This window comes from Corapipo altera, unplaced genomic scaffold, assembly GCF_003945725.1.
Source record: "Corapipo altera isolate COAL_440 unplaced genomic scaffold, ASM394572v1 0, whole genome shotgun sequence".
Classification (NCBI taxonomy): domain Eukaryota; kingdom Metazoa; phylum Chordata; class Aves; order Passeriformes; family Pipridae; genus Corapipo; species Corapipo altera.
In genome coordinates, this window is record NW_020884872.1 from 80,024,855 (window position 1) to 80,047,356 (window position 22,502).

A 22,502-nucleotide genomic window follows, 5' to 3' on the forward strand; every position below is an offset into this window, starting at 1 on the left:
GTTACAATGAAGAGAAACAAGCAGAAGTTTAGCTTGTGGGCAGAAATTTCCCAGAATACATTGGCAGCTGGGCAGAATTAGTGCTTTGGCTTAGGTCCCAAGCACACTGGCTCTCCGTTCCAGCGCAGGAACAAACCTATGCAGTGTTTTGTAAGAAGGATCAAATTCTTCAGAATGGACACAGTTCAAAAGTATCTGCTAGTCCATGACTGTGACACATCTAAGGATTGTAGCACCTCTTCTAGACAGGGGTACAGGGAATCACATGTTGACGCTTAGTGAAGGCATCTCTGTTTTCTAAAATTGTCAGTTGTCTATCAGCAATTCAGAGAAATGCAGAATTTAGAGGACTGTTGTTGTAATTATCAGTACATGCTATCTGTCATCATCACTGATAAGACTCGAGCAGTTAACATGCCCTTTGTTAAGGAGCATCATGAATAACTGTTTTGTCACACTGATACTGCTAATAAAAACTACCAAATTTTGTATGATTACAAGGGCTGTCAAAGTATGTTCTCAGCTGAGTATTTCACCTATAGTTGTTGTGATCACCAGTGATATATGATCACAAGGGACCTCAGTTCAGATGAGGATCCCACTTCGCTATCCCAGTGTCACAACATGCCCCCCATTACTGGGGCATCCCCATTGCCATGTAAGAGATGGAAAGTGGTAGGATGAGACAGGGTGCTCACAGCATGGCTTTCACTGGTGTTCGTTTTGAATTTGGGGTAGATCTGTTTCAGGAACAGGAACAGTACAGGAACACTGCAGGAGTAGCTCTGATACTGGTGGAAGTGCTTTGCTAAGGAGGGAGGTTCACCTCTGGGCACCTTGTTAAGGGTTAACTTGTGGCTTGAGGTTGGCAGCAGAGAAACTGGGAGTGCCTGAGAAGCTAATCTACATGCTGGATATTGTGTTTTGGGAACATTAGCTCTACCCAAACTAATTTTCCTTGTTTCTGGGTTTGCTCAGAGGTACCACAGCATCTCTCCAAAGCATAACATTGTGCAGCTCTCTGATAGTACCTCCAGAAATCACATGGATGTGCTGTATAAAAAATGGGAAGGAACTAAAGGTCCTTGCCAACACACTTTGGAACTGACTATATCTTAATTTATCCATGACAGAGTGTCTAACTCAGTAGGTGAGAATTTAGCTATGAGTATATTGAGTGGCAGCCAGCTTGGAGCATGAGTCTAATTTACTGTAACTCTTTCTACATTCTCTCTGATCATTATCGTACTGAACAAAATGTTTTCAAAGTGCTTTTATAGGGTTGAGTGACTTATTCAATAATTTATACCATTTTGGAGGGATTAGAGGATGAATTTAAGTCATCAAATAATGCTATTATGGCTCAATGACTACATTCTTTATCGGGGAAAAAAAATCAGTTGTAATTATGCTCAAAAAGACAGAGACCCTTTATTCAGCAGTTCCCCCAAGAACAATGATATCAAAGATGCTGATAGGTCTCTCAGCTGTAAAGAGGGTTGTCCTTCTTTGTTAGGAAGGAATATATCATCTGCTGTCTGCTTATCTGTATATCCATTGTTCCCTTTATCCCACATATTTTCAGTATGCCATGCCTTTAAATGTTTGCTCCTTGCAGAAGCCAGGTATACTTCTCAGTGTAGAGCTGTGCAAACTCTTGAGGAACCCATGTTCCCGCTTAAATTGCTGGGAGTTTTGCCCCTAATTTCAGCAGAGAATTTCTGTCAGAGATCATGGAGCTAAGTAAAGGCAAAGTCCTTGTGTGACTCTCTAGAGATCTTTACTTACACCAGGCTGTAAGGTGTATGCCTGACCCTTACAGTTCATTTAATTTTTCTTTTCCCTTTTGTTTGTTTTTATTTATCTAAACTGATAGCTGCTCTGGCCAGGGGACCAAGAAGTTGTGCTTCCCGCCAGTGGAGTGAGCATTGGAAGATTTCATTGGACCCAGCTTATGTCTAATGCTGGCAGTCTAACAGTGTAACCCAAAGCTTTCGTTTTTTCCTTAAAGATATCCAGTGAAATCATGAAATCCTGCTCACTTGACCTCTGAGCTGGCTTTTGAGACAAGCTTTTAGCAGCTTAGGAAGAATTATCTCAGAGAGGAAAATCAGGTCATGCAGTGTATGTGGACAAAGACTAGATAAGACTGATTTGAGCAAGGAAGGAGAATACATTAAATTATTCCTTATCCTTGCAAAATGACTGTATGTACAAGATGGGCATTAGTTGGAATAATTCCCCCAGAAGAGCTTCAGAGGTGCAGGCCAGAAGCAAACACATCTCACTATGAGGATGTTTACGTTTGTAGTTCTCTGCACATTGCTCTCCATGTCTCACACCTATTAACTTGTCTTGATGACAGAGCCTGGTCCAAAGCCCAGTGGGATCTTTGCAATGCACTTGCATTTGGCTCTGAAATCTGTTGCTACAGATTTGGTGCCCATGTAATTTCTTAGTTAGATTTCTTATCATCAGATAGGAGATATCTCATTTCAATTTATAGTCCCATGTCCAAGTTAGCCTCCCATGCTCTTCCAGTCAGCAGAAGAACAGAGACACCTCCAGATTCATCCCATCCATTTCAGAGGCCAGACTTGGCCACTAACCCTCTGGAGGCAATGAGTTGCCTTCACTGCATGAACAATCAGGAGAACCTGGGTGACTGGATTAGATAACTAACTTTCTGATGGCATGAAAAGAGCCCATTTCTGGCTCCTAAATGGGACAATATAGTAACTCCTGTCCATTGCATGTCTAGGAAAGCAAGGACTGGTGGGCCTGGCTGTGAAGATGGCTGTCTGAATCACTCAGCACTCTCATGAGATGCCATAGTAGTTGCGACACCTAATTATCCATGTATAGTAGGTGGTCCAAACAGGAGTGCACAGCAGAGCACCAGATGGGGGTTGCCGCTGTCGGATTAGATTGAGATTAGATAAAGCTTAATTAACACTTTATTTTTGTTAGATTCAAGTCTGATTAGTCACACAAAAAATATTACAGAGAAGCAGGGCAGAAATCAAGAGGTACAACTAACATTATTTAAAATCAAGGAAGCATTTTTAGTTGAGTAAGTAAAGACCTTGCTAGTAAAGGGTTATTCCTTGAGTTTGATACATTTTTGATCTGAAGAACAAGATGTACTTGGAAAGAGCTCTTTACCATGCCAACCAACTACTTTGTAAACCTGCCCTTTCTAGCCCAAGCAATCTAATTTACATAATCATACATATTTCAACACCCATTTGAGGTACTTTATGTCATTGATTAAAACTCTCAGTATTTTCCATCACTTCTATAATTGTCATAACAAGAGGGACACAGTATTTTAGAGATGTTTTATCAAATAGTAACTGTAGTACAGTTTTTCAAGTTTTGGTGTCAACTCCCAAAAATGTCACATCACAACTCCTTCCTATCCAGTATCAATCTTTATCATCATATTTTGGATATTCTGAGCCCATGGTTTGACCTATCACAAGATTTTCACCCTTCCCTTAATTAACAAATATCTGTGAATTCTTCTGTGCCAGAGTCTCCTCCTGTTGTTTGAATCCACACGGGCTCCAGCCTCATAGCCTTCTCCTGCCTATGAGATTTAAAAACTTACCAGGAACATTTGTGTGGCCCAGAGAGAAGGTTGCTTGCAGGAGTAGCCTGCAAAACAGCCTTTGGATAAACTTTTTTTCTGTGCCAGATAGTACAAACCAGTGAGCCAAGTAAATCCCATTTAAACCTTATTTTTAAGTTAAAGGAGACATATGCTGTCTATTGCTCAAGAATGAATCCAACTTTTGCTTTTTAGGATAGGGAAAAGGATGTCACAGATCAAGATAATTTTGCAGTAGAGCAAATATGCAGATTTAGAATATCTAAAATCCAAAATAAACCAAGCTCACAATAAATGAACACTTCTCCCTTGTCCTCTATTTTTGTCCAACTGCCAGAACTGCTAAGGGATGACCTCTACAGGGAAGTCAAATCAAACCAAGCCAACTCCTTTTTTTTTTTTACCTCTGTGGTATCTAACCAAGTGCTTACAGAATGTAGTACAACTCATGTAGTTCATTTAGTTCAGCTGGTTTCTCCTTTTGCTTTCTCTCCTCATAAGCACAGTTAAATGGTCAGCTGGGTATTTGTACGTCACCATTTTATCTGAACTGTCTGGTCCAATGTATCTCAGTGGGCACTGCAGATGCCAATGAAAGGCTCCTTACTCTACTTTTATCTTCTCAACTCTACCACCAGACAGTGAGAAGGGTACACTCTGACCCCTAAAAAGTCTGGTACTAATAAACTGAGTAGTTTCTTAGTTTATGTGTTTATTAAATTGTCTGGATTTGACCAACCATGTGAAGACGGGGGCAGAATTTGAACCTCCCCAATGCCTCTTCAAAGGCATTGCCAGAAGGCAATGCTGTGTCCCCCACAGCAAAGCCCATGGCTTGTCTGGCAGGGTAAATAGCATGAGTATAGCAGGCTATCCAGGGCCCCTTACTCCTTGCTCTGTGGGTTGCTGACTTTTGCTATATCCCAAATGTGGGAAATACTACAGCAAAATACAAGGATGATTTGACATAGGAAATCGCATTTGTGCTTTCCCTTGCTCAGAAGGCAAACAGGACAGAGACACCCTGTCCACCTGTTCCTTTTCATATGAGAGTAGGTCTGTTTAAAAACAGGGGTGTAAAACAGGTTTTCACTGCTCTTGCACAAGAATAATACAAAACAGCAGAAGTCATCCAAGAAAGTTTTTGTTGGCATCAGCCTTCCTATTCTCCAGTCACACATTATCTGATAGCTGGCATACGGCAGGCTCTGGATAGTCTGTTATTCTTTCCCACGCTGCAAGATTGGGCAGTAAATAGCTAAATAAATACCAGAAGTATAATTCTTTTTTACTTCATCTGATTTAAGGAGCCTTTCCTCAGATAATTACTCCCAGGCATGCTCTCCGAGGTAGGACTGGTCCCTGGTGGATCAGGCTATTCTGACCTCTCTAGCTGGCTCCATTTAAGCTTTCTTTGAGCTCAGTGAGTTGCCAGGTGCTCCTTGAAGGGCCTGTGCCATTGTACAGTGGTAGCAGACCTCTGTGACCTTTGATAACCTTTTTCTTCATGAAGTACATGCACCACCATGCAGCACTGCCATGCCCAGTAAGGCTACCAGAGGAGCAGTGAGGCAGCAGATCAACTCCTGTGATGGGGATCCTGGCCAGGCAAAGAGCTAAACTCTGCAGGACTGAAAGCATAAGTGGGTGAGCTCTGTCTAACTCTGTTACCTCTCAGAGAAGAATAATCTTATAATCATAGTATCATAAAATCATTTGAGTTAGAATGGACTTTTAAAGATCATCTAGTCCAACTCCTCTGCAATGAGCGGGGACACTTTCTCACTAGACCAGGTTGCTCAGAGCCTCGTCCAGCCTGACCTTGAACATTTCCAGGGCTGGGACATTCACAACTTCTCCAGGAAACCTGTACCAGTGTTTTGTCACTCTCATCATAAAAAAATTTCTTCCAGATATCTAGTCTGAATTTTCACTAAAATGTGGGAATAGAGATTGCCAGTCAAGACTGAGGCAAAAAGGTTGTTAAGAATATCCTCATCCATTCTTACCAGTTTGCTGGTCATGTTCATTGGAGAGGTGTGCTTTCCTTGTCCTTCCTTTTCTGGCTGACATACCTGTACAAGCTCTTCTTGTTATTCTTTGCATCCTTTGCCAAGTTCAGCTCAAGCCACACGTTGGCCTTCCTGACCTCATCCCTACACAACTGCGAAGCAATCCTATACTTTTGCTGGGATACCTGTCTCTCCTTCCACTGCCTGCACATTTCTTTCTTGTCCTTTAATTTGACCAGCAGGTCCCAACTCATCCATGCTGGTCCCTTCCCTTCCTTTTCTGAATTCTTGCACCTGGGGATTAAGAGCTCCTGCATTCTATGGAAAGTGTCCTTAAAGATCTCCCAGCTCTGCTCTGCTCCCTGTTCCCTGAGGGCAGTTTGTCAGAGGCTCTTACTAACTTACTCCTTGAACGGCTGGAATTTTGTTTTCCTAAAATTCAGGGTCCTGGCTCTACTCTTTGCCTGGCCCAGAGAAGTATTTGGAGCTGCTAGAGTACCCGAGAAAACCATATTGCTTCCTACATCTTGAGATCATAATGAAAAGTGAGTCAAATCCCAGGAGTGCTTTTTAGGAAACCTGGTGTTTTCACACTGATGAAACTCTGTTGGCACAGACAAATGAGGGATAGGTAGATTTGTCAAACCCTCAGGCTGCTGCAGCCACTGGCACCATTTTATGACCATCATTAAGAGAGTGAAAGGGGATGGCAGGAGCCTAAGGTTTATGTCAATTCCTGCAAATTAACACCCATCAAATTAAGTTGTTTTATAACAAAGACAGTGACTGTTATAAAGGAAGGAGAAGGCCCTTCAGCAAGGAGAGGTAAGACCACAGTTGGGGTTGTGTGATAAGGACTCATTTAAAACTGAGTAGGTGGGCAGTTATAGCTGCTCTGTTGAGCGCTTGCACAACTCTGTTGTTCACTTGCACCAGTGCTGTGGGCTGTACGGTGGGAAACAATTGTGAAACATTTTTTGTCACAGTGGGAAACCCCTTCTGTGCCCAGTGACTTGGTTACCACCAGTCATAGTCCTGAGATGGGTAACTGGGAACAAAGAGATCCAGTCCCACCTGAGGCATGTCTCACCTGTAGCTTCAATCAGTGCATGGAGATGCAGGTCAGAGCCATTCTTCACACATTGTTTTTCAGTATTGGGCATTGTTTTCTGTCAGAGTTCAGAGCTGTTCAGAGCAGTTTAGAAAGTGAATCCCAGGAGGCTCTGGTTTAAGGATGCTCATGTTCTTGCTGTGTATTCTCAGCAGGAGAGTTTTGATCTTAATATGTATCTCTGACAGTCATGTCACCCATGTTGTACCCATTTGAATTCAAGTGTTTGGCTCCAGTGATGTGGTTTTTCTGTTGTTGCTATTGTTCTTTGTGTTTAATTATTTTTCTCTTTCTTCACTGAATATTTTGTTCAGGTTGACTGCTCCCTCATGCCCTCCTTCAGCAAAACTGGCATTGATGGTGTTTGCTTTGCCTTTTTTTATTGCTTGAGGAAAATTTTCACATTATGTCATCAATTTTTTTCCCTTTTTTTTGGTGCTTGTTATTTAGAAGTGACACAGATATCTTTAAACTACAGAGAATTATAGGGAGGGAGAATCCTATATGAGGAGGGATATAGAAGGTGCAAAGAAAACCTAGATAAATGCTAGTGGAAAAAACCTGAGGAAACTAGATAATAGCCTGTAAATGAGGAGGATAAAAAATTTCCTATAGAATTTTGCATTAGTCTTTATGATCAAAAGAAAAGGCACAGACTTATTCTCTTTCCATCAGGTCTGTTAGAATGTAATAGTTTTGCAAATGTTGCACCCTTTTATACATGATCTTATAGTGACAGCCCTGTGTGGGTTCAGGTCTGGAAGATGGTTGTATTCACATAGCATCCTGCTGAGCTCAATGTTCCTCAGCTCAATGATCCTCAGCTCAGTGTTCTCCAGCATGGTTTATCTTTGAGAATGAATAGTGGCTTTTGAGAATAAAATTTCCACATGTTCCTAGTTCACTTGGCTCCATGTGATCCTAGCAGCCCAGGTCTCCACTAGCTCCAGGACTTCAGGACCATGCTTCCCTGTATGGTGCCTACCTACCCTTTGACTAGTGGGACTGTCAGAATCACTGCACGGTGGGAAACATGAGGATAAGGTGAGATGCCAAAAAAGATACATGTTATACATAAGCCTGTTATATGTAAAACTTCAGTGTCTTTTTTAGCACTGCTTTGGAAATTGAACATTTAAATGTAAACATGTATGTATGAGTGTCACCTATTACTGAATTATCCAACTCTTCCTCTTACAAGACTCTAGTTTTGATTGCTAGTAGTTCTCCTGTGTCAACCTCAGGCTAGATAATTTTTGGGAAAGATAATAAACATATGGCAATGAGACAAGAACATTTAGATGAATAAGGTATACATATACACAGATAATATATGCCCACACTAAAGGTACAGACAGATAATCACAAATGTCTCATTCAGTCAGTTTAGGAAGTATGCACTGCCTCAGCTGGAAATTACCACTCCTTAGTGGAAGCACAGAGCCTGTGTGTACGCACGTACCTTGTCCTGCAGTACTAGGCAAAACAGGTCCACTCACACCAGCTCTTACTCTAGCTAGAGGAGTGGTATTTTCTTAAACCTCTCTAATTTGTTTTCCTGCAATTGTGTGATGAAAAACTAAAGGGTTTGGCCTGTTGCAATGTGGGTATTGCATATTACAGCCATTGCAAATGATAATGCTGAAGTAGAACAAATCATTATGTGTCTGGTCTTGTCCAAAGTCTTCATCATTCATGCTTATTGGCAAACTTATTTTAATATAAGTTAAAGCTCATGATTTAAATATAGAGCTCCATACAGAGCACAGGATAGTCTTTGCCCAAGTACATTAGTGGAGGCCCTCCTGGTGTCTCTCTGAACCAGGTATCTTGTCCAGAAAGTGTAAAATGAGCTCACTCCAAGCCAAGAGTGCCACTGTGCCCCTGTGGCTGGATGGAGATATGGGAGGAAATTCTAGCCCTGTTGTAGTCAGCTGGAGTTTTGCCATTGACTTTGATGGAGCCAACATTCCTCTTCTAATGCAGGCATTTCACAATAACCTCCTCTGTTAAACTTTCAACACGTGCATGTTATTTTCATTACAAATAAACAAAATATTTCTAGAATGGACACCCTCTTATATACATTATGCCAGAAGATGACATTAAAAGTTCACCATGGTGCATGTGGTAAAATACTAATAATCCATCCTTGAAGTCTCTGGGAAAAATTCTGACATGAACAAATCTCCTTTAGGTCATTTTGTCTGAATTTACAGCAATCAGATTTACAGCTGAGGGTTTATTATTTTTGCAGAATGCACATGAATTCCGAATTTGCCATGCTCAGAAATGGAGACAAGACTTTCATCTGTGTGCTTGGCTTTGGGAAAAGACATCCCTGTGTGTCCCGACCCGGGCCCTGGTATAGAGCAGACAGGAAATCTGCCAGACTGCCTCTGCAGGAGGCTGCCTCCAACACGTGCAGCAAGGAACAAGAAATGTCTTAATGATTAATCACTGTCAACCTTTGTTCTCGTTAAAGACTTGATTGTCGGACAAGGCTGGTAATGAGGCACTGTTCCTGGGTCTGTTGCTGTGTGTCTGTGCAAGTGCTGAATCTGAGCTTGGACTCTGCAAGATGCAGCTCCCACATTGCCCAAGTTTAAGAAGTTTGGATTGAGAACATTGTTATAAGACTGCCTGCTAGTGGCTATGGGGCTGTGCAGCTTTCCAACAAGGGATTCTGGCAGGGCTACAAATAAATCACTAATGACTGAAAATCAGTTCCCAAGGATCTCAGGAGTAATCAGCACTCTTGGTGCTGAAAAGGCAAAGTGCAATAAAAGGTTTCTATTAAAATTTGCACAAATAACTAACTATCTGTCAAAGTCTTTTGTTCGTGGTTTCTCACCAGTAGTGAGGATTGGCTTCTTTGAGGGATTTGCTCACCCATTTTTATGTGTGAGATTGTGCACAGTGTTACCTATTTCTGAAAATAGTTATAGGGTACACTTTAATGTCAGTGTGTCAAAAAAAAAAATGTCTTTTTAAAAAGCCGAGTGTCCTTGGCTCTTCCAATGAAAGCTGCAGCAGTTGAGTGTGCTGAAATACTTACCCCTCTGCATGCTTAGTACCTGCTGTATAACTTGATGTCCAAACCTATCCCTCCAGTGGGTGAATCACACCATGAGGATGCAGAAATCAGGTGTGCTCTCTACTGTCATGATCATTTCCAGTTTCAGTCAAAAGGGATTAGTCCACATTTCCTCTTCGAGCTCCGTCACTCCAGTTTGTTGAAGGAGTGACACAGCTTTTGCTTCTTTTCCCTGGTTGGATGAAGGCACAAGTATTTCTGGCAGACAGCCTGGGCTTGTGAAATTGCAATGCTAGTGTCCGTGATTCCTTATGTATGTGCCTTGGAAACATGGTTGGCCCTGAAATTTTTGTCCTGAGAGCTCAGATGTTCTCAGGAGAAAAACACAGAAGTTGGCTGAGCCAACTTCTTATAAACACTCCACAAAATTACTGAAAGGAAATATTTTGCAGTCTTCACCCAGCTGTATCTCTGATACTAGACACAGCAAAAACAGGTCTCAATATCTTCCAATATTCAGGTTTTTCAAATGCTATTTATACATATGAAAGCGATCTTCCCAGAATGCATTAAAAATACTCTCTAGCCAAGTATTAGGAGAAATTCAGCCTATCTTTTGCATGGTTAATTTGGGAGGCTTTTTGGTCAGTCTATACAACACCTTTAGAAAGAGATCCACTAGTGCTTGACAAATCAAAGTGTGTTCACACTCGCTCTTCCAGGCATCTTACTCAAGTGTGACTAGAAGCATCCAAAATGAAGAGTGTAAGGGAATGTTCCTGTCATCTAATCTGGGTTCCTAACTTGATTATCTAAATTAAACATCTGAAGCCTAATTATACAACCCCATCCCTCTGTACAGTGAGGGGAGAGCTCCAGTAGGCAGTTTAGACAGAATCTGCTCTAAATTTTTTGTTAGAGACCTAAACTTAAAAGAGACTCACTTTGGTGCGTTCACTCCCAACTTGACGCTGGGCACAGAATGAGTTGCCCCACAGAGGAACAGAAAGGTGGAAAAATTCCCCATCTCCTTTTGAGGGAAAATCTGCTAAAAGCAGAAGCTTGCCTCGTGGCACAGATGCCAGGGCTCCTGGCTGGGAAGCAAACAGCCTCTGTGGGCATTGTGGTTTAGTAAAAAAAATTACCATTGTTTCCCTTCTGTCCCACCAAAGTTATTCAGCAGTTTAAGGCATTTCAGGAGAAAGAGATGAAAGGTTTGCCCATCCTTTTCCAGCCAAATGTCCCTAAACCACTTCTGAACTAAGAATGCAGAGACATAAGCTTGCAAAAGGCTTTCAGGGCTCCTGACAAGCTTTAGAGAGAAAGGAAGAGGAGAGGAAAGGAGAAAGGTGCAATTTGGTTGGAAAGGTCTAAAGCAAGGAGGCAAGAGAAAGGGAAAGGAGAAGTAGGGAGGGGAAGGGAGATGAAGGGAAAAGGGGGAAAAAAGTTCATATGTGTGTTAGAAGCCAAAACATCCCTTCATTTGTATGAACAAAAGTCAGCTGCAGCAGGCATAGTAAAAAGCAAACTTGGTCTTATGTGCTTTGATTTACTGCTAATTTAAACATTTCAACATAATGTTCTTTGTGATGCTGATGAACAAACCCCCAGTTGTGCTACCAGCTCTGAGGAGCTCTCACTGACTGCCTCTTTCTGCGTCTCATAGGTTTTATATCTATCTCACTGTAACATCAGAGGAGGTGGTGCAACACACCTGCTTTGTACCTAGAGCACTGTCGTGCTGAAGTTTCGGCACCACTGGACCAGCTGGGGGTTTGTGGTGCTTGGTGAACACTAACTCAGCCCTCAGCTGCTGCCACTGCCCCAGCTGGCACCAGACGCAGCTCTGAAAGGGTTGCAGCTCATTTGGAGGGATGTGGCATGTCAACAAGTGGGGCAGGAACTGGGCGCAGACTCAGATGGACATTTGTACTTGTTGGAGGTGTGAAGCTTCCAGCCTGTCCCTGACACCTGGCTGCATGGATGTTCTCCTGATCATGTTGCCTCCCTGGAGGCAAAGTGTAAAAGTTACCTTCCTTGTGCATGGTGTCACTGTGCAGGCAAGCACTTGGGGTTCTGCAGATGGAGAGATGCCGGGCTGCCTCTGCAGCCTGCTGGGCAGAGGCGCCCCTGGGCAAGGGGACATGCACATCCCACTCCAGGCTTTCTTTGGTCAGGGGTTTCTAAAGTTAAAGCACATGAACCACAGCACGGGAACCTGGGAATGAGGTTCACAAGGCGGTACCAGCAGCTTTAGATGTGTGGAGTTGTAGTAAAGCTGCTGCAGTAAAGCCAGGCTTAGAGCAGGATGAAACAGTTCAATGAAAGCAGGGTGACTCCAACCCAAGTCTGCCCTTCCTCATCAGGGATGTTGGAAGGTGCCCTTTGTCCAAGTGCAGGAGCAGAGCCCCACGTCCCTGACAGCAGTGTAGCCCTTCTGCTGTCAGATTTGCAGTGCTGCAAGCGTGGGGTGAGAGCAAGGCTCAATAGCACTGGTTCATGAAGGGTCAAACTGCTGTGCAGCTAATCCCCTAATTTATTAGGAAACTTCTCCCATCCCAACATGGCTGATGGAAGATCAGCAGGCAGGAGAAGTAACATATCGTAGATTCATAGGTTTGGCACTGACATTTCATGAACAGCAGGGAAAGGACCAAATGCAAAAAAAACCCAACCTGGCTCCAAGTTGATGATTTACACTGTTTTCTCAGGGTCTGTTTGCCAAGCAGCTGGTGTTTTGTGCCAATGGCTATTACAGAAGAGCTTTCTTTGATAGATACACTGAATGGACACTACAGTTTATCTTAAAACAAAATCCCTCCTACTGCTTATATGGGCTGGTAGGAGATGAGGGAATGAAAAAGTTGGCCTTCGTTGTTTTTTTAAGCAGGACTATGAAAGCATATTCGGGGAGCCTGCACTATCTGTGCAAAAATGCAACAGATGAATTCTATTAATGGATGGAACATGTGGCTGGGTTCAAGCTAGAGTTGTCATTTGAATACAGAAGTCAAAGCCAATTTATTGTAACATATTTTTCTTTTCAAAATATTTTAAGAAAGACAAAAAAGTTTGCACAACAACTTGGCAAGCAGGTCTGTTGAGAGGAGGTATTTTCTATCTTGCAGCTAACATAAGGGCTGAAAAATGTGGCAGTGCCGAGCAATCCTGGATTCCTTCTGGAACTGAAAGAAAGTGTGCAGGATATTATTGTGTAAGAGCCCAATAAATTTGAAGGGTGGGTTTGTAAGACTGCCTTGGGGGCTGCAGGTGGCTCCAGAAGAAAGTCATGGGTTTTATTTCAGTAACAGTCTTTAAATACTTTATCTAACTAGCTACACACTCATGTGTCCCCATCTAGAAGCCACAGAACTATTTTAAAATAGAAACACCCATAACAATTATTGCATTTCTTCCTTGTCAGATGGCAGAAAGATAAGTGGGATTAGTCTGCAGTAAGTGTCACTGGGGAGTGGAAGGATGCAAAAGCTAAGGCACAGAAATGGGCTTTCCTGGAGTTTGAAAAGCAATAAGCATCAGTGCTCCATGGTCTTCAGGGCATGAGTAGAATCACAGAATCATCCAGGTTGCAAGGGACCTCTGAGATCATCAAGTCCAACCCTTGATTCACTGCTGCCGTGGTTACTAGACCATGGCACTAAGTGCCACATCCAGTCTCATCTTAAAAACCTCCAGAGACGGAGAATCCACCACTTCCCTGGGCAGCCCATTCCAATGCCTGATTACCCTCCCTGTAAAGAATTTCTTCCTAATATCTAACCTAAACCTCTCCTGGCAGAGCTTAAGACCTTGCCTTCTTGTCTTACTTATAGCTGCCTGGGAGAAGAGACCAACCCCCACCTGGCTACAACCTCCTTTCAGGGAGTTGTAGAGAGTGATGAGGTCTCCCCTGAGCCTCCTCCAGGCTAAACAACCCCAACTCCCTCAGCCTCTCCTCATAGGACTTGTGCTCGAGTCCCTTCACCAGCCTCGTTGCTCTTCTCTGGACCTGCTGCAGCACCTCAATATCCTTCCTGAACTGAGGGGCCATAACTGGACACAGTACTCCAGGTGTGGCCTCACCAGCGCTGAGTACAGGGGAAGAATCACTTCCCTGGACCTGTTTGGCCACACTGTTCCTGATACAGGCCAGGATGCCATTGGCCTTCTTGGCCACCTGGGCACACTGCTGGCTCATGTTCAGCTTCCTGACAATCCAAACTCCCAGGTCCCTTTCTTCCTGGCTGCTCTCCAGCCACTCTGTGCCCAGCCTGTAGCACTGCATGGGGTTGTTGTGGCCAAAGTGGAGGACTCGGCATTTGGCCTTGTTGAACCTCATCTCACTGGAATCAGCCCAACTCTCCAGGCTTTCCAGGTCCCTCTGCAAAGCCCTCCTGCCTTCTAGCTGATCAACACTCCCCCCCAACTTAGTGTCATCTGCAAATTTGCTGATGGTAGACTCAATAACCTTATCTAAATCATCGATAAAGACATTAAACAGAACTGGTCTCAGCACTGATCCCTGGGTATGTGTGACCAGTTCTTGCTCCACTGTTGGTCAGTCCATATTTCCCTAGATGCCATGGGGGACAATGGCCATGGAGCAGACTTTTGCTATGATCCAACATAGGCTGAGTGGTTTTGTGTGTACACTGAGAAAGCTATTTCCTACATTTGGTAAAGTCCCAAGTACTAAACACCAGTGTAGCAAGTAGGCAGAAAACATATTGCTGCTGAGGGAAATCATGGCTGAGAGAAAAGGAGCAGCATATTGTCATTCCATGTCTCATCTTGTATGAGCACGATCTGAGTCTTCAAGTACTTTTCCTATTGCTTTCTTCAATGAATTTTGGCCATCCCTTCCTCATGAAGCTGCACACTGGGAAGAGGAAGCAGATCTAGATTCCTCACCAAGACTAGAGACCCTAAAGCACTCTTCAAGGTCCTTCCCAGTTACACATTTGTTTTACCAAGGAAGTTGATACACTCTAAGCCTATTTAATCCTGTTGCTAGTGGGAGTCAATTAGAACAATCAGAGATTGCTCTTGTCAGGGAGACGACGGGATGAATGAAAGCAGCGCCATTCACCCCACTGCCAAGTATCAACTTACCACCTCTGTATTTTCTAAGAATAAATGCCACTTCTAGTAATAAGTCTGTAACTTCTTGCTGCTGTTCACCAGATGGTAGGAACCAGCAGATGCTGAGTTTGTTCCCTCGTGGTCAAACAAACTGCCGTACAGCCCAATGCATGTTTCCTGAGACATCCCCAGGACGGCTCTGTTACTTCTGGTCATGTTTCCCAAGCTCCTGGTACAATATTGAGGTTTTCCACTGGAATCACCTGGTATATTTTCAGTCTCCCCTGAGCAACAGTTATTCAAACCTCTTCTTAATTTGTCAAAGCCTTTGTATCGGTCACTTGTCCTGAGAGTCTGTGGGCTGTGTCCTGAACTTGAGCTAATTACATACGAAGGATTATTTCCTTTTCTTGATGCTTGTTATTATTTTCATCCTTCACGAGCCATTTTTTCTGTTTCAGGATCAACACTCTGTGGTAGGCCAGGGAGCTGGCCCCACTCCAAGCTCCAGTTCTTGCTCAAATCCAAACACTGGAAGTGGTTACATGAACTCATCCCAGCAATCATTGTTGAATCAGCAGCTGATGGAAAAGAAACAGGCTCTGCAACGGCAAATGATGGAGCAAAAACAACTCCTTCTACAACAGCAGATGTTGGCAGAAGCTGTAAGTTTTCTAATCCCTTATTTTACATGGAAAATGTTGTCAAAAAACAACAGAAAAGAAAGCCTGATGGGGAAAGAAAGCCCCCTAAACTTTGAGGTCATTTCGGCAATGCCTAGAACTTCAAGAGTGTGCCTCATATTTTTCAGCACTTTGCTAAGCCCTTTTGAAACTTTCTTCAGTCTATATGAAACAACTTAAATATCCAAGCTACTGTGGTGTCATTACAAGAATAGTCCAAGTGTATACTTGATTTGAGGCATATGGAGTTTGTCCATGGTTTTCTTTGCAAGATAAGCCAACGTGCACTGCTAAGCTACTTCAGCCTCAGAGGAAAGTTGACTTCCAGGCTCTTTGACCAGGCAGCATGGTGTAAAGTGCCTGTGTGTAAACAAGGATCAGGTACATTGATTTTGAGCACAAGTTATGTGCTTGGCTGGGATCATACATGAGTCCTCCTTTCTCTGTTTGTCTTTTTGCATTTCCAGATACCTGTAGTCAATTCTTCCCTCTCCTTTGGTATCTGAGAGGCCAATTGGGAGTTACTGGTCCTTTTATGAAGCATGAGGGATTCTACAAGGACATATTTCTTGCCTTTTGGTTTATGCAGAAGAAAAAGGAGTTTTCAAGTCAGCTCTATGTGATGCAGTTTTCTGTCAGAATTTTTAGCAGAACAAAAAGTTAATTGCTCAAATAGCTTCTCTTAAAAAGAAATAAAATAGAAATTGAAAATACTCTACAGAATGTGTTTTTTTGATCAGCTTGACTTTGCTTTTGTATCGTGTGCACAGAAACACACAAAAAGCTTGCCTACAGTTTCTGCATGCATTGCAGGGATTTCCTGGGAGATAACTTGTCTTTCTTCTTCACAAGGGTTCAGGTTTAGCAGGGTGTAAAAACAAGCCTTAAAAATCTTAATCAGACCCTTCACTCCCATCATGCATTATAGAAATACCTAAACACCACAAGAAAGGTTCTTTTCCCAGTGTTTTTAAGTGCTCCTAGGAGAAGAAAAAACAGATTTTTTATTAGAAAGTCCATTTGCTTGCTCTTTTCAGGCAGAAGATCCTCAAATTACTCTGGTGGGCTTCCATTACAAGCCAGGGCCCGACTCTTTCACACTGATGAGCCAGCTTGCCATTCTGGCAGCTGAGCATGAAACCTGGGCACATTGTGCCCAGGTGTGAATCCTGCCCAGCAGCTGTCCAGTAAGGGGGTGTGTGCACCAAATTCACAATTTCCTGCCACGAGGCCACATGTCCCAAGGTTTTGTTGTTCATGGGAGAACAGTAGCACTCTGAATGCATCAAGTCACACTGATGCTGATGAGAGATTGGCATTGACTTTGATGCCTGCTCTTTCCAGATCTTTATGAACACAGGGCAGCTAGTCAGATTTCAGTTCAAGGACTTTGATTTCTATCATGTCCCTACAGGCTCAAAATAAAAAAAAATTCTCCCCAACTAATATTTTTTTCTGCAATCTTTCCCTTCTGTCCTTGCCCCAACACTTGTATTCCCAGTGTAACAGGAAAGACAGCACCACACACATTTACGGGGAAGCACAGGGCATTGGTGAGTGGCACGAAAAACAGCCATCACAGCACCATCCTTGCTACACCGTGTGTCCTGCTGTCATCCCTGCTGAGGGGAGATGAAGCGCGAGAACAAAACCGATTTTTGTGGTCACTCCTCCAGTTTAGGAGGAAGGAGTGAGTGAGGAATGGGCATGGCTGTGGATGGGGATGATGAGCTGAAGTCCTCTTTGCCAGCTGTGCACGCTGAGAGAACTATGTGGGTGAAACAGGCTGATAGTCATTGACACAGACAAGGAGTAGGTGTCAACCTTTGTTGCACCCCAGCTGCACCCTGGTTGTATGGGGTTTTTGGGTTAGACGTGGGTGTTTGCTCTGTCTCTGTTTTTTCAGAGAAAGCACACCTAGCTGCACAGACAGGGAGGGAGCCATGAGGAACCATCAGGCCCCTCTATCTGATCAGCATGATGAGCAAGACAGGGTGTACATCAGAAGATACTTTGTACTGCACTGCAGGTGTGGACAGTGTTCTCAGAGGCTGAGAAACTCTCAGTGATTTTAAGGAAAGTTGAACAAGTCTCAAACACTCTGCAACCAGCAGAAAGGTTTCTTATAGACTTTAGTGGGTGATGACACAGTTTCACAGGTGCCTCTGTGGACCAGACAGGGTGAAAGGAAGAAACACTTGAGATTTATACATACTGAGACAACAAAGAGATGGGCAAAACACAGAGACAGGAAAGCATAAGGAAAAGCAAATTAATGCATTTCTAATCTAATCCTCTAGGAGAAAATAACCCCACAAGATCAGCTGAACAGACACTTGACACGTCCACCACCAGATTATAAAGACCAAAGAAGGAACGTGGTCAACATGCAACAAGCAAACCAATATCCTGGTAAGTGCCCATGGGCTCAATGAAACTTTGTTTTCTTCCTTCCTTCCAACTGGAAGACAATCCAGAAGAGCCATGCATATACAGATGACCAGGGCATGATTTTCTGGATATCCACTTACATCACCACAGAGGCAGTGGGTGGTGGCTGTTGCTCTCCTGTGCTACTTACCTTACTGTCTTGCACCACTGAGAAGTGCTGATGTGTGATCTGGTCGTTCATCCAAGCTGATACTGTCTCTCTCAGACATGGGGAAGAAGGGGTTGGTACCCCTCCCATTAGCACTGTCTGGGGCAGAGGTGCACTGAAATACTTGATGCAGAGGTGTCCTCTTGACTATGCAACCTCACTCCATCCAGGTGCTTCTCTCATGTATGTGGCACATTTTGCTTCAGAGACTGAGACGAGAACCATCCCTCCCTTTAAATGGTAGTTCTTGTACGGTGTGAGGACCCTCATACTGATTTTTAAGTACTTCACATTGCACCATCGTGGGTGGTACTTTTGGTCTCTTTAATATGCCATGGTCATGGCCTTACTGCTGGTCTAGTTTCGGAAGCACAGGCCTGCCTGTTTGATTTTTCATGCTGTTCACCTTGCTGGTTGGCTGGAGGCCACTCAAGAGAACAAAGGAAAAAATGATGAGGAGAGAGAGGAGGTGGGAGAAATGCAGCAGATGGGATCAAAGGATGTTCTTTATACTGCAAAGTGCCTTTGCATATCAGTTTAAAAAGGATCCTTTGCCTTCTAGTATAATTTTGTATACAACACACTGAAGAAAAAAAAGATGGTCTGGTGTTTTGTTTTTCCATAACTGTTGGCTCTGCAGATTCAGCCAGTGATCTGAGTCTTTCCTTCCTACCTGTCCTTTCTAGCAAAACTTTTTCATTTTCTATTACGATTTTAATGAGCTCTGAAGTGAAGCTGTTTCACATGCCACCCCTCTGCCCAACCTGCTGGCCATGGGGCCACCAGCCCAGCTCTGTGGGGAAGGGCCAGGCTGGGCTGCTCAGGCAACATTCAACTCCTTTGCTTTGCTTCCAAGTTCTAGCAGTGATAAGCTTGCTGCAGGCTGGAAACTGCTGCTGGAAACTACCACTTTCTAATGGACCTGAGTGTTTATGATCTCCAGTAAATTTCCACAAGCATCCCTGATGCCAGTGTAGTAGCCGATGAGGAGGGCAATGCCACAGGGCAGACAGCACCCTGCTTGCTGGCTAACTCCTGTGCTCCCAAAACAAATACTTTGGCAACCCTGGCAGTTTGCTGGGGAATCTTGTGATTTGGTGTGTTGTTTAAAGGCTCATTCCTGGAATCAAATGATTAACTGAGACTCTTGGCTTTTACTGAAAAACATTCCTTTTCCAGCCTGAGAGAGAAAATGGAAGTGACTGCAGCCACATCTGTAAAGGCTCCAACATGAGTAGATTGCCATTGTTATGTGGTGGCTCTTGTTGTTAATCTGATGGACTCTTTGTCAGTCTTGTGGTATTTGGAGTCCCATCTGCTGGGTTTGAAGCATGTGGGATTGGCAGCACTTGTCCATTCAAATCTCAAGTCCCTGCTGAGTGAGCCCTGGGAGGACAGCAGCTTTTTAGGCGAGCCTCGGAGAAACGGCTGTTCTAGGAGTTTCCGACAAAGCTACCAGACGGAGTGATTAGGAAACTCTTGCATAAGGGAGTAACAGCAGGGAATCTGTTCCCTTTTTCTGGGAATAGCTCTGCTCAGGTCAGGGAAGAAGAGACAAAAAGCTAAATAAAATAACACCGGGGCTTGAAGAAACTTGATTAAGCATTTTATTCCTCTATGCTTTTCCTCACAGTGCCATGTCATGGCAAGAAGCAGGTGAATCAGGTAGGGAAGATGTTTCTCTGAATCGCTGTAGCCTGGGGTGCCCAGCTGCTGTACACTGTGCTTCTGGGTAAGGCATTTCTTCCCATCTGGAAGAAATCAGAACAGAAAATACTTGTGTTAAAAATAAAATCATAAAAATAGCAATACAAAGAAAGAGGAAGCTTCGTCTTTTGTACAAGTACAACCCATGTCCCAGCCACTTGTATTTTTCAGTGTGGCATTTGCAGGAGCACTGAGGTCTGTTCAACAGCTGGCAGGGTCACCCCAGGAGGGGCTTCATCCCAATGACAAGTAAAGCAGCTCCACAAACTTGTAGTTCAACTGGAGGCTGCCTCCCAGGACGGGGGGGAGCTTCTTAATTTACGTATCTATGTTTATATTAATTTGGAACAAACACTCTGGTTGTGGAGTCACTCTCAATGTTAATAATGATTTGGGAAGAGTTAATTTTTAAGTCCTTAAGGAAAAAAAATGAATCCTTTGCATCCATTACTAAATGGAAATAGCATATGTATAAAAATAATGCAGAAAAGGCAGAAATATATGATTTTTTTTTTCTTCAGTCCCAGTCTGAGGGAGCTGAACATCATTATGGTGACATTTCAACAGGAACAGTATATTAAACAGCTGTTCCTAAACACAGACTTTTAAAATATGTATGCACATGATTTGTCTTCAAGAGTTTTAAAAGAGCTGGCTGAGAGGTTCTCCAAATTCTTAATGTTACTTTCTATTTAATTTTGAAACTCCAGACTACTAATGCCATGACAAAAATTAAAAGACTAAGTAGGTTATTGTAGCCCTCGTGACCTAATGAAGAACTCAGCAAAACTACTTGGGGAGCAGATACAGCCTGAATAATAAAGAATATAGGAAGGGGATATAATTACTGTCAAACAACATGGACTGATATGAAAGAACCTTTTCAAATTTCCATGGTATTTCTTGTTCAGATAATGTCCTATAAAGCATCTGACTTCTTACTGCCAATTTTTATTAAGAAACCAACGTGATACAAAATTAACACAGCTCAAAAGGTAATCGCTGACAGATCTCCAGATATCACTGTGAACAGACTGTGTGATTGGAATCGAATGCACAAACACTGTCAAAGACAAGGCCGAACAAGGAAAATAGAGCTTACTTTACATCCATATTGGAGATGTGCAAAAGCTATTACTGTGACCAGCAGTGATGCACAGCTCTGAAATCAAATGTCAAAAAGAGCTTTGAAGGACCAAGAGACTGGAAAACACACCACTCACTGAGACTACAGTATCTGGAGAATGCTGCAAGCATTCTCTGTCTTGAAGCACCTTTGTGGTAGGAAGGAACTGATGATGAACCACCTGATAAAATTCATCACACAGACCAATATATAAGATTCGATGACAAAGTTAAAATTAGTCGAATTGTCTGTTTTTGTTGTATGTATGAAGGATCAAACCAAGGCGGTGTCCCATGTCCAACAATTGTTAGTAGTTGGTATCTATGAAATAGAAAATCTACAGAATCGTATGTTCCTTCCTCTGGCAGAGGGTCAGGGAATCCCCGAAATGCAATGGTACCTTAGTAGCCAGTCCATTCAACAGCTTTTCTCATGCTTTGGGAGCCACCCAAAGTGATACGAGAATTTAGCTTGTACTGTGCCATACGGCAAACATTTCCTCAGCTGACTCACACACTGTGTGAAGAAACATCTCCTTTCGTTAGCCTTGAACCTGACTTCTCCAAGCTGTGCTTCTCGCAGGGCTTATACTGGAAGCAACAGTAGCAAAGGCAATTAAGCTATGCAGCAGCTGATTGTGCAGAGAGCGTTCTCCACAGTGCCATCTACAGCAGCTGTGTTTGGAAAATGGTTGTCTTCAACCAGCCTCTCAGGGATTAATTCAGTCTTGCACTGCATAAGCAATCAGCCTACAATGGCATAATTGATTTACCATGGCCTCGAAATAGAGACTATGTAGCTGCAAATGTGCTACAGAAGTGAGCTTGTGTCCAGGTTTGGAGGCTGAAGGCCTCTCTTCTTGTGATTCGTTGGCAGGTGTCAGGTACAGGAAAATCCTCCAGTGGGCAGAATTAGCCATGAGTGGTACATTTGTGCCAATTCATAGTTTTCTAATGCACAAAAGGTGAATTTCATGTGCTGCAAATGCCAGCATATCATGTGTGATTCCCTCAGCTTCTACAGGAGCAAATAGCCCAGCTGGAAAGAGAGTTTAGAAGGGCATCTGGGTGGGACTCCCCAGGTAGGACGCTAAATCATGTTCTTGTACCTACTCTGCTGCCACGTGGGAGGACAGGCAGGTCACAGACTGGGCTGAACTGCTCTCCCAGCATATGGCTGCAAATGTGTGAGCTGCATTCTCAACTCCCACTGTCATCTGGGACAGGAATTCCCGGAAAGGATGGATACTGCTGCTGTAGGTGAAAAAGGAGCCTGATGATGGTGCCCCTAGCTCCCCATTGTCTCTAGAGGGAGCCAGGATGAGCCATGCCCTTTAAGGAAGTTCTTGATCTGCGATCACTTAAACAGGCTTTGTCCTGTCTAAGGTGACTAGCACTTCTGTAGAAAAAGGCAGAGAAGTCTTCTCTCCTGCCCAGTGGTTCAGTCTGTCCTTCCCAGCTCTAACATTTTTCTTACAATTAGTACTAGTTTTGGCTCATCTGCTGTCCTCTGAAGGGATGGAAAAGCCACCA

The 22,502-nt window shown here is 43.4% G+C and overlaps 1 protein-coding gene across 1 annotated transcript in view; it reads left to right on the plus strand.

The window, feature by feature from the left end:
* MAML2 (mastermind like transcriptional coactivator 2) overlaps nt 1-22,502 on the plus strand; it is a 212,251-nt gene that overhangs the window by 184,787 nt on the left and 4,962 nt on the right. Inside the window, exons 3-4 of the mRNA XM_027641051.1 lie at nt 15,317-15,520; nt 17,839-17,950. Coding sequence (XP_027496852.1) covers nt 15,317-15,520; nt 17,839-17,950 — 316 coding nt within the window. The remainder of the gene's footprint in view (nt 1-15,316; nt 15,521-17,838; nt 17,951-22,502) is intronic.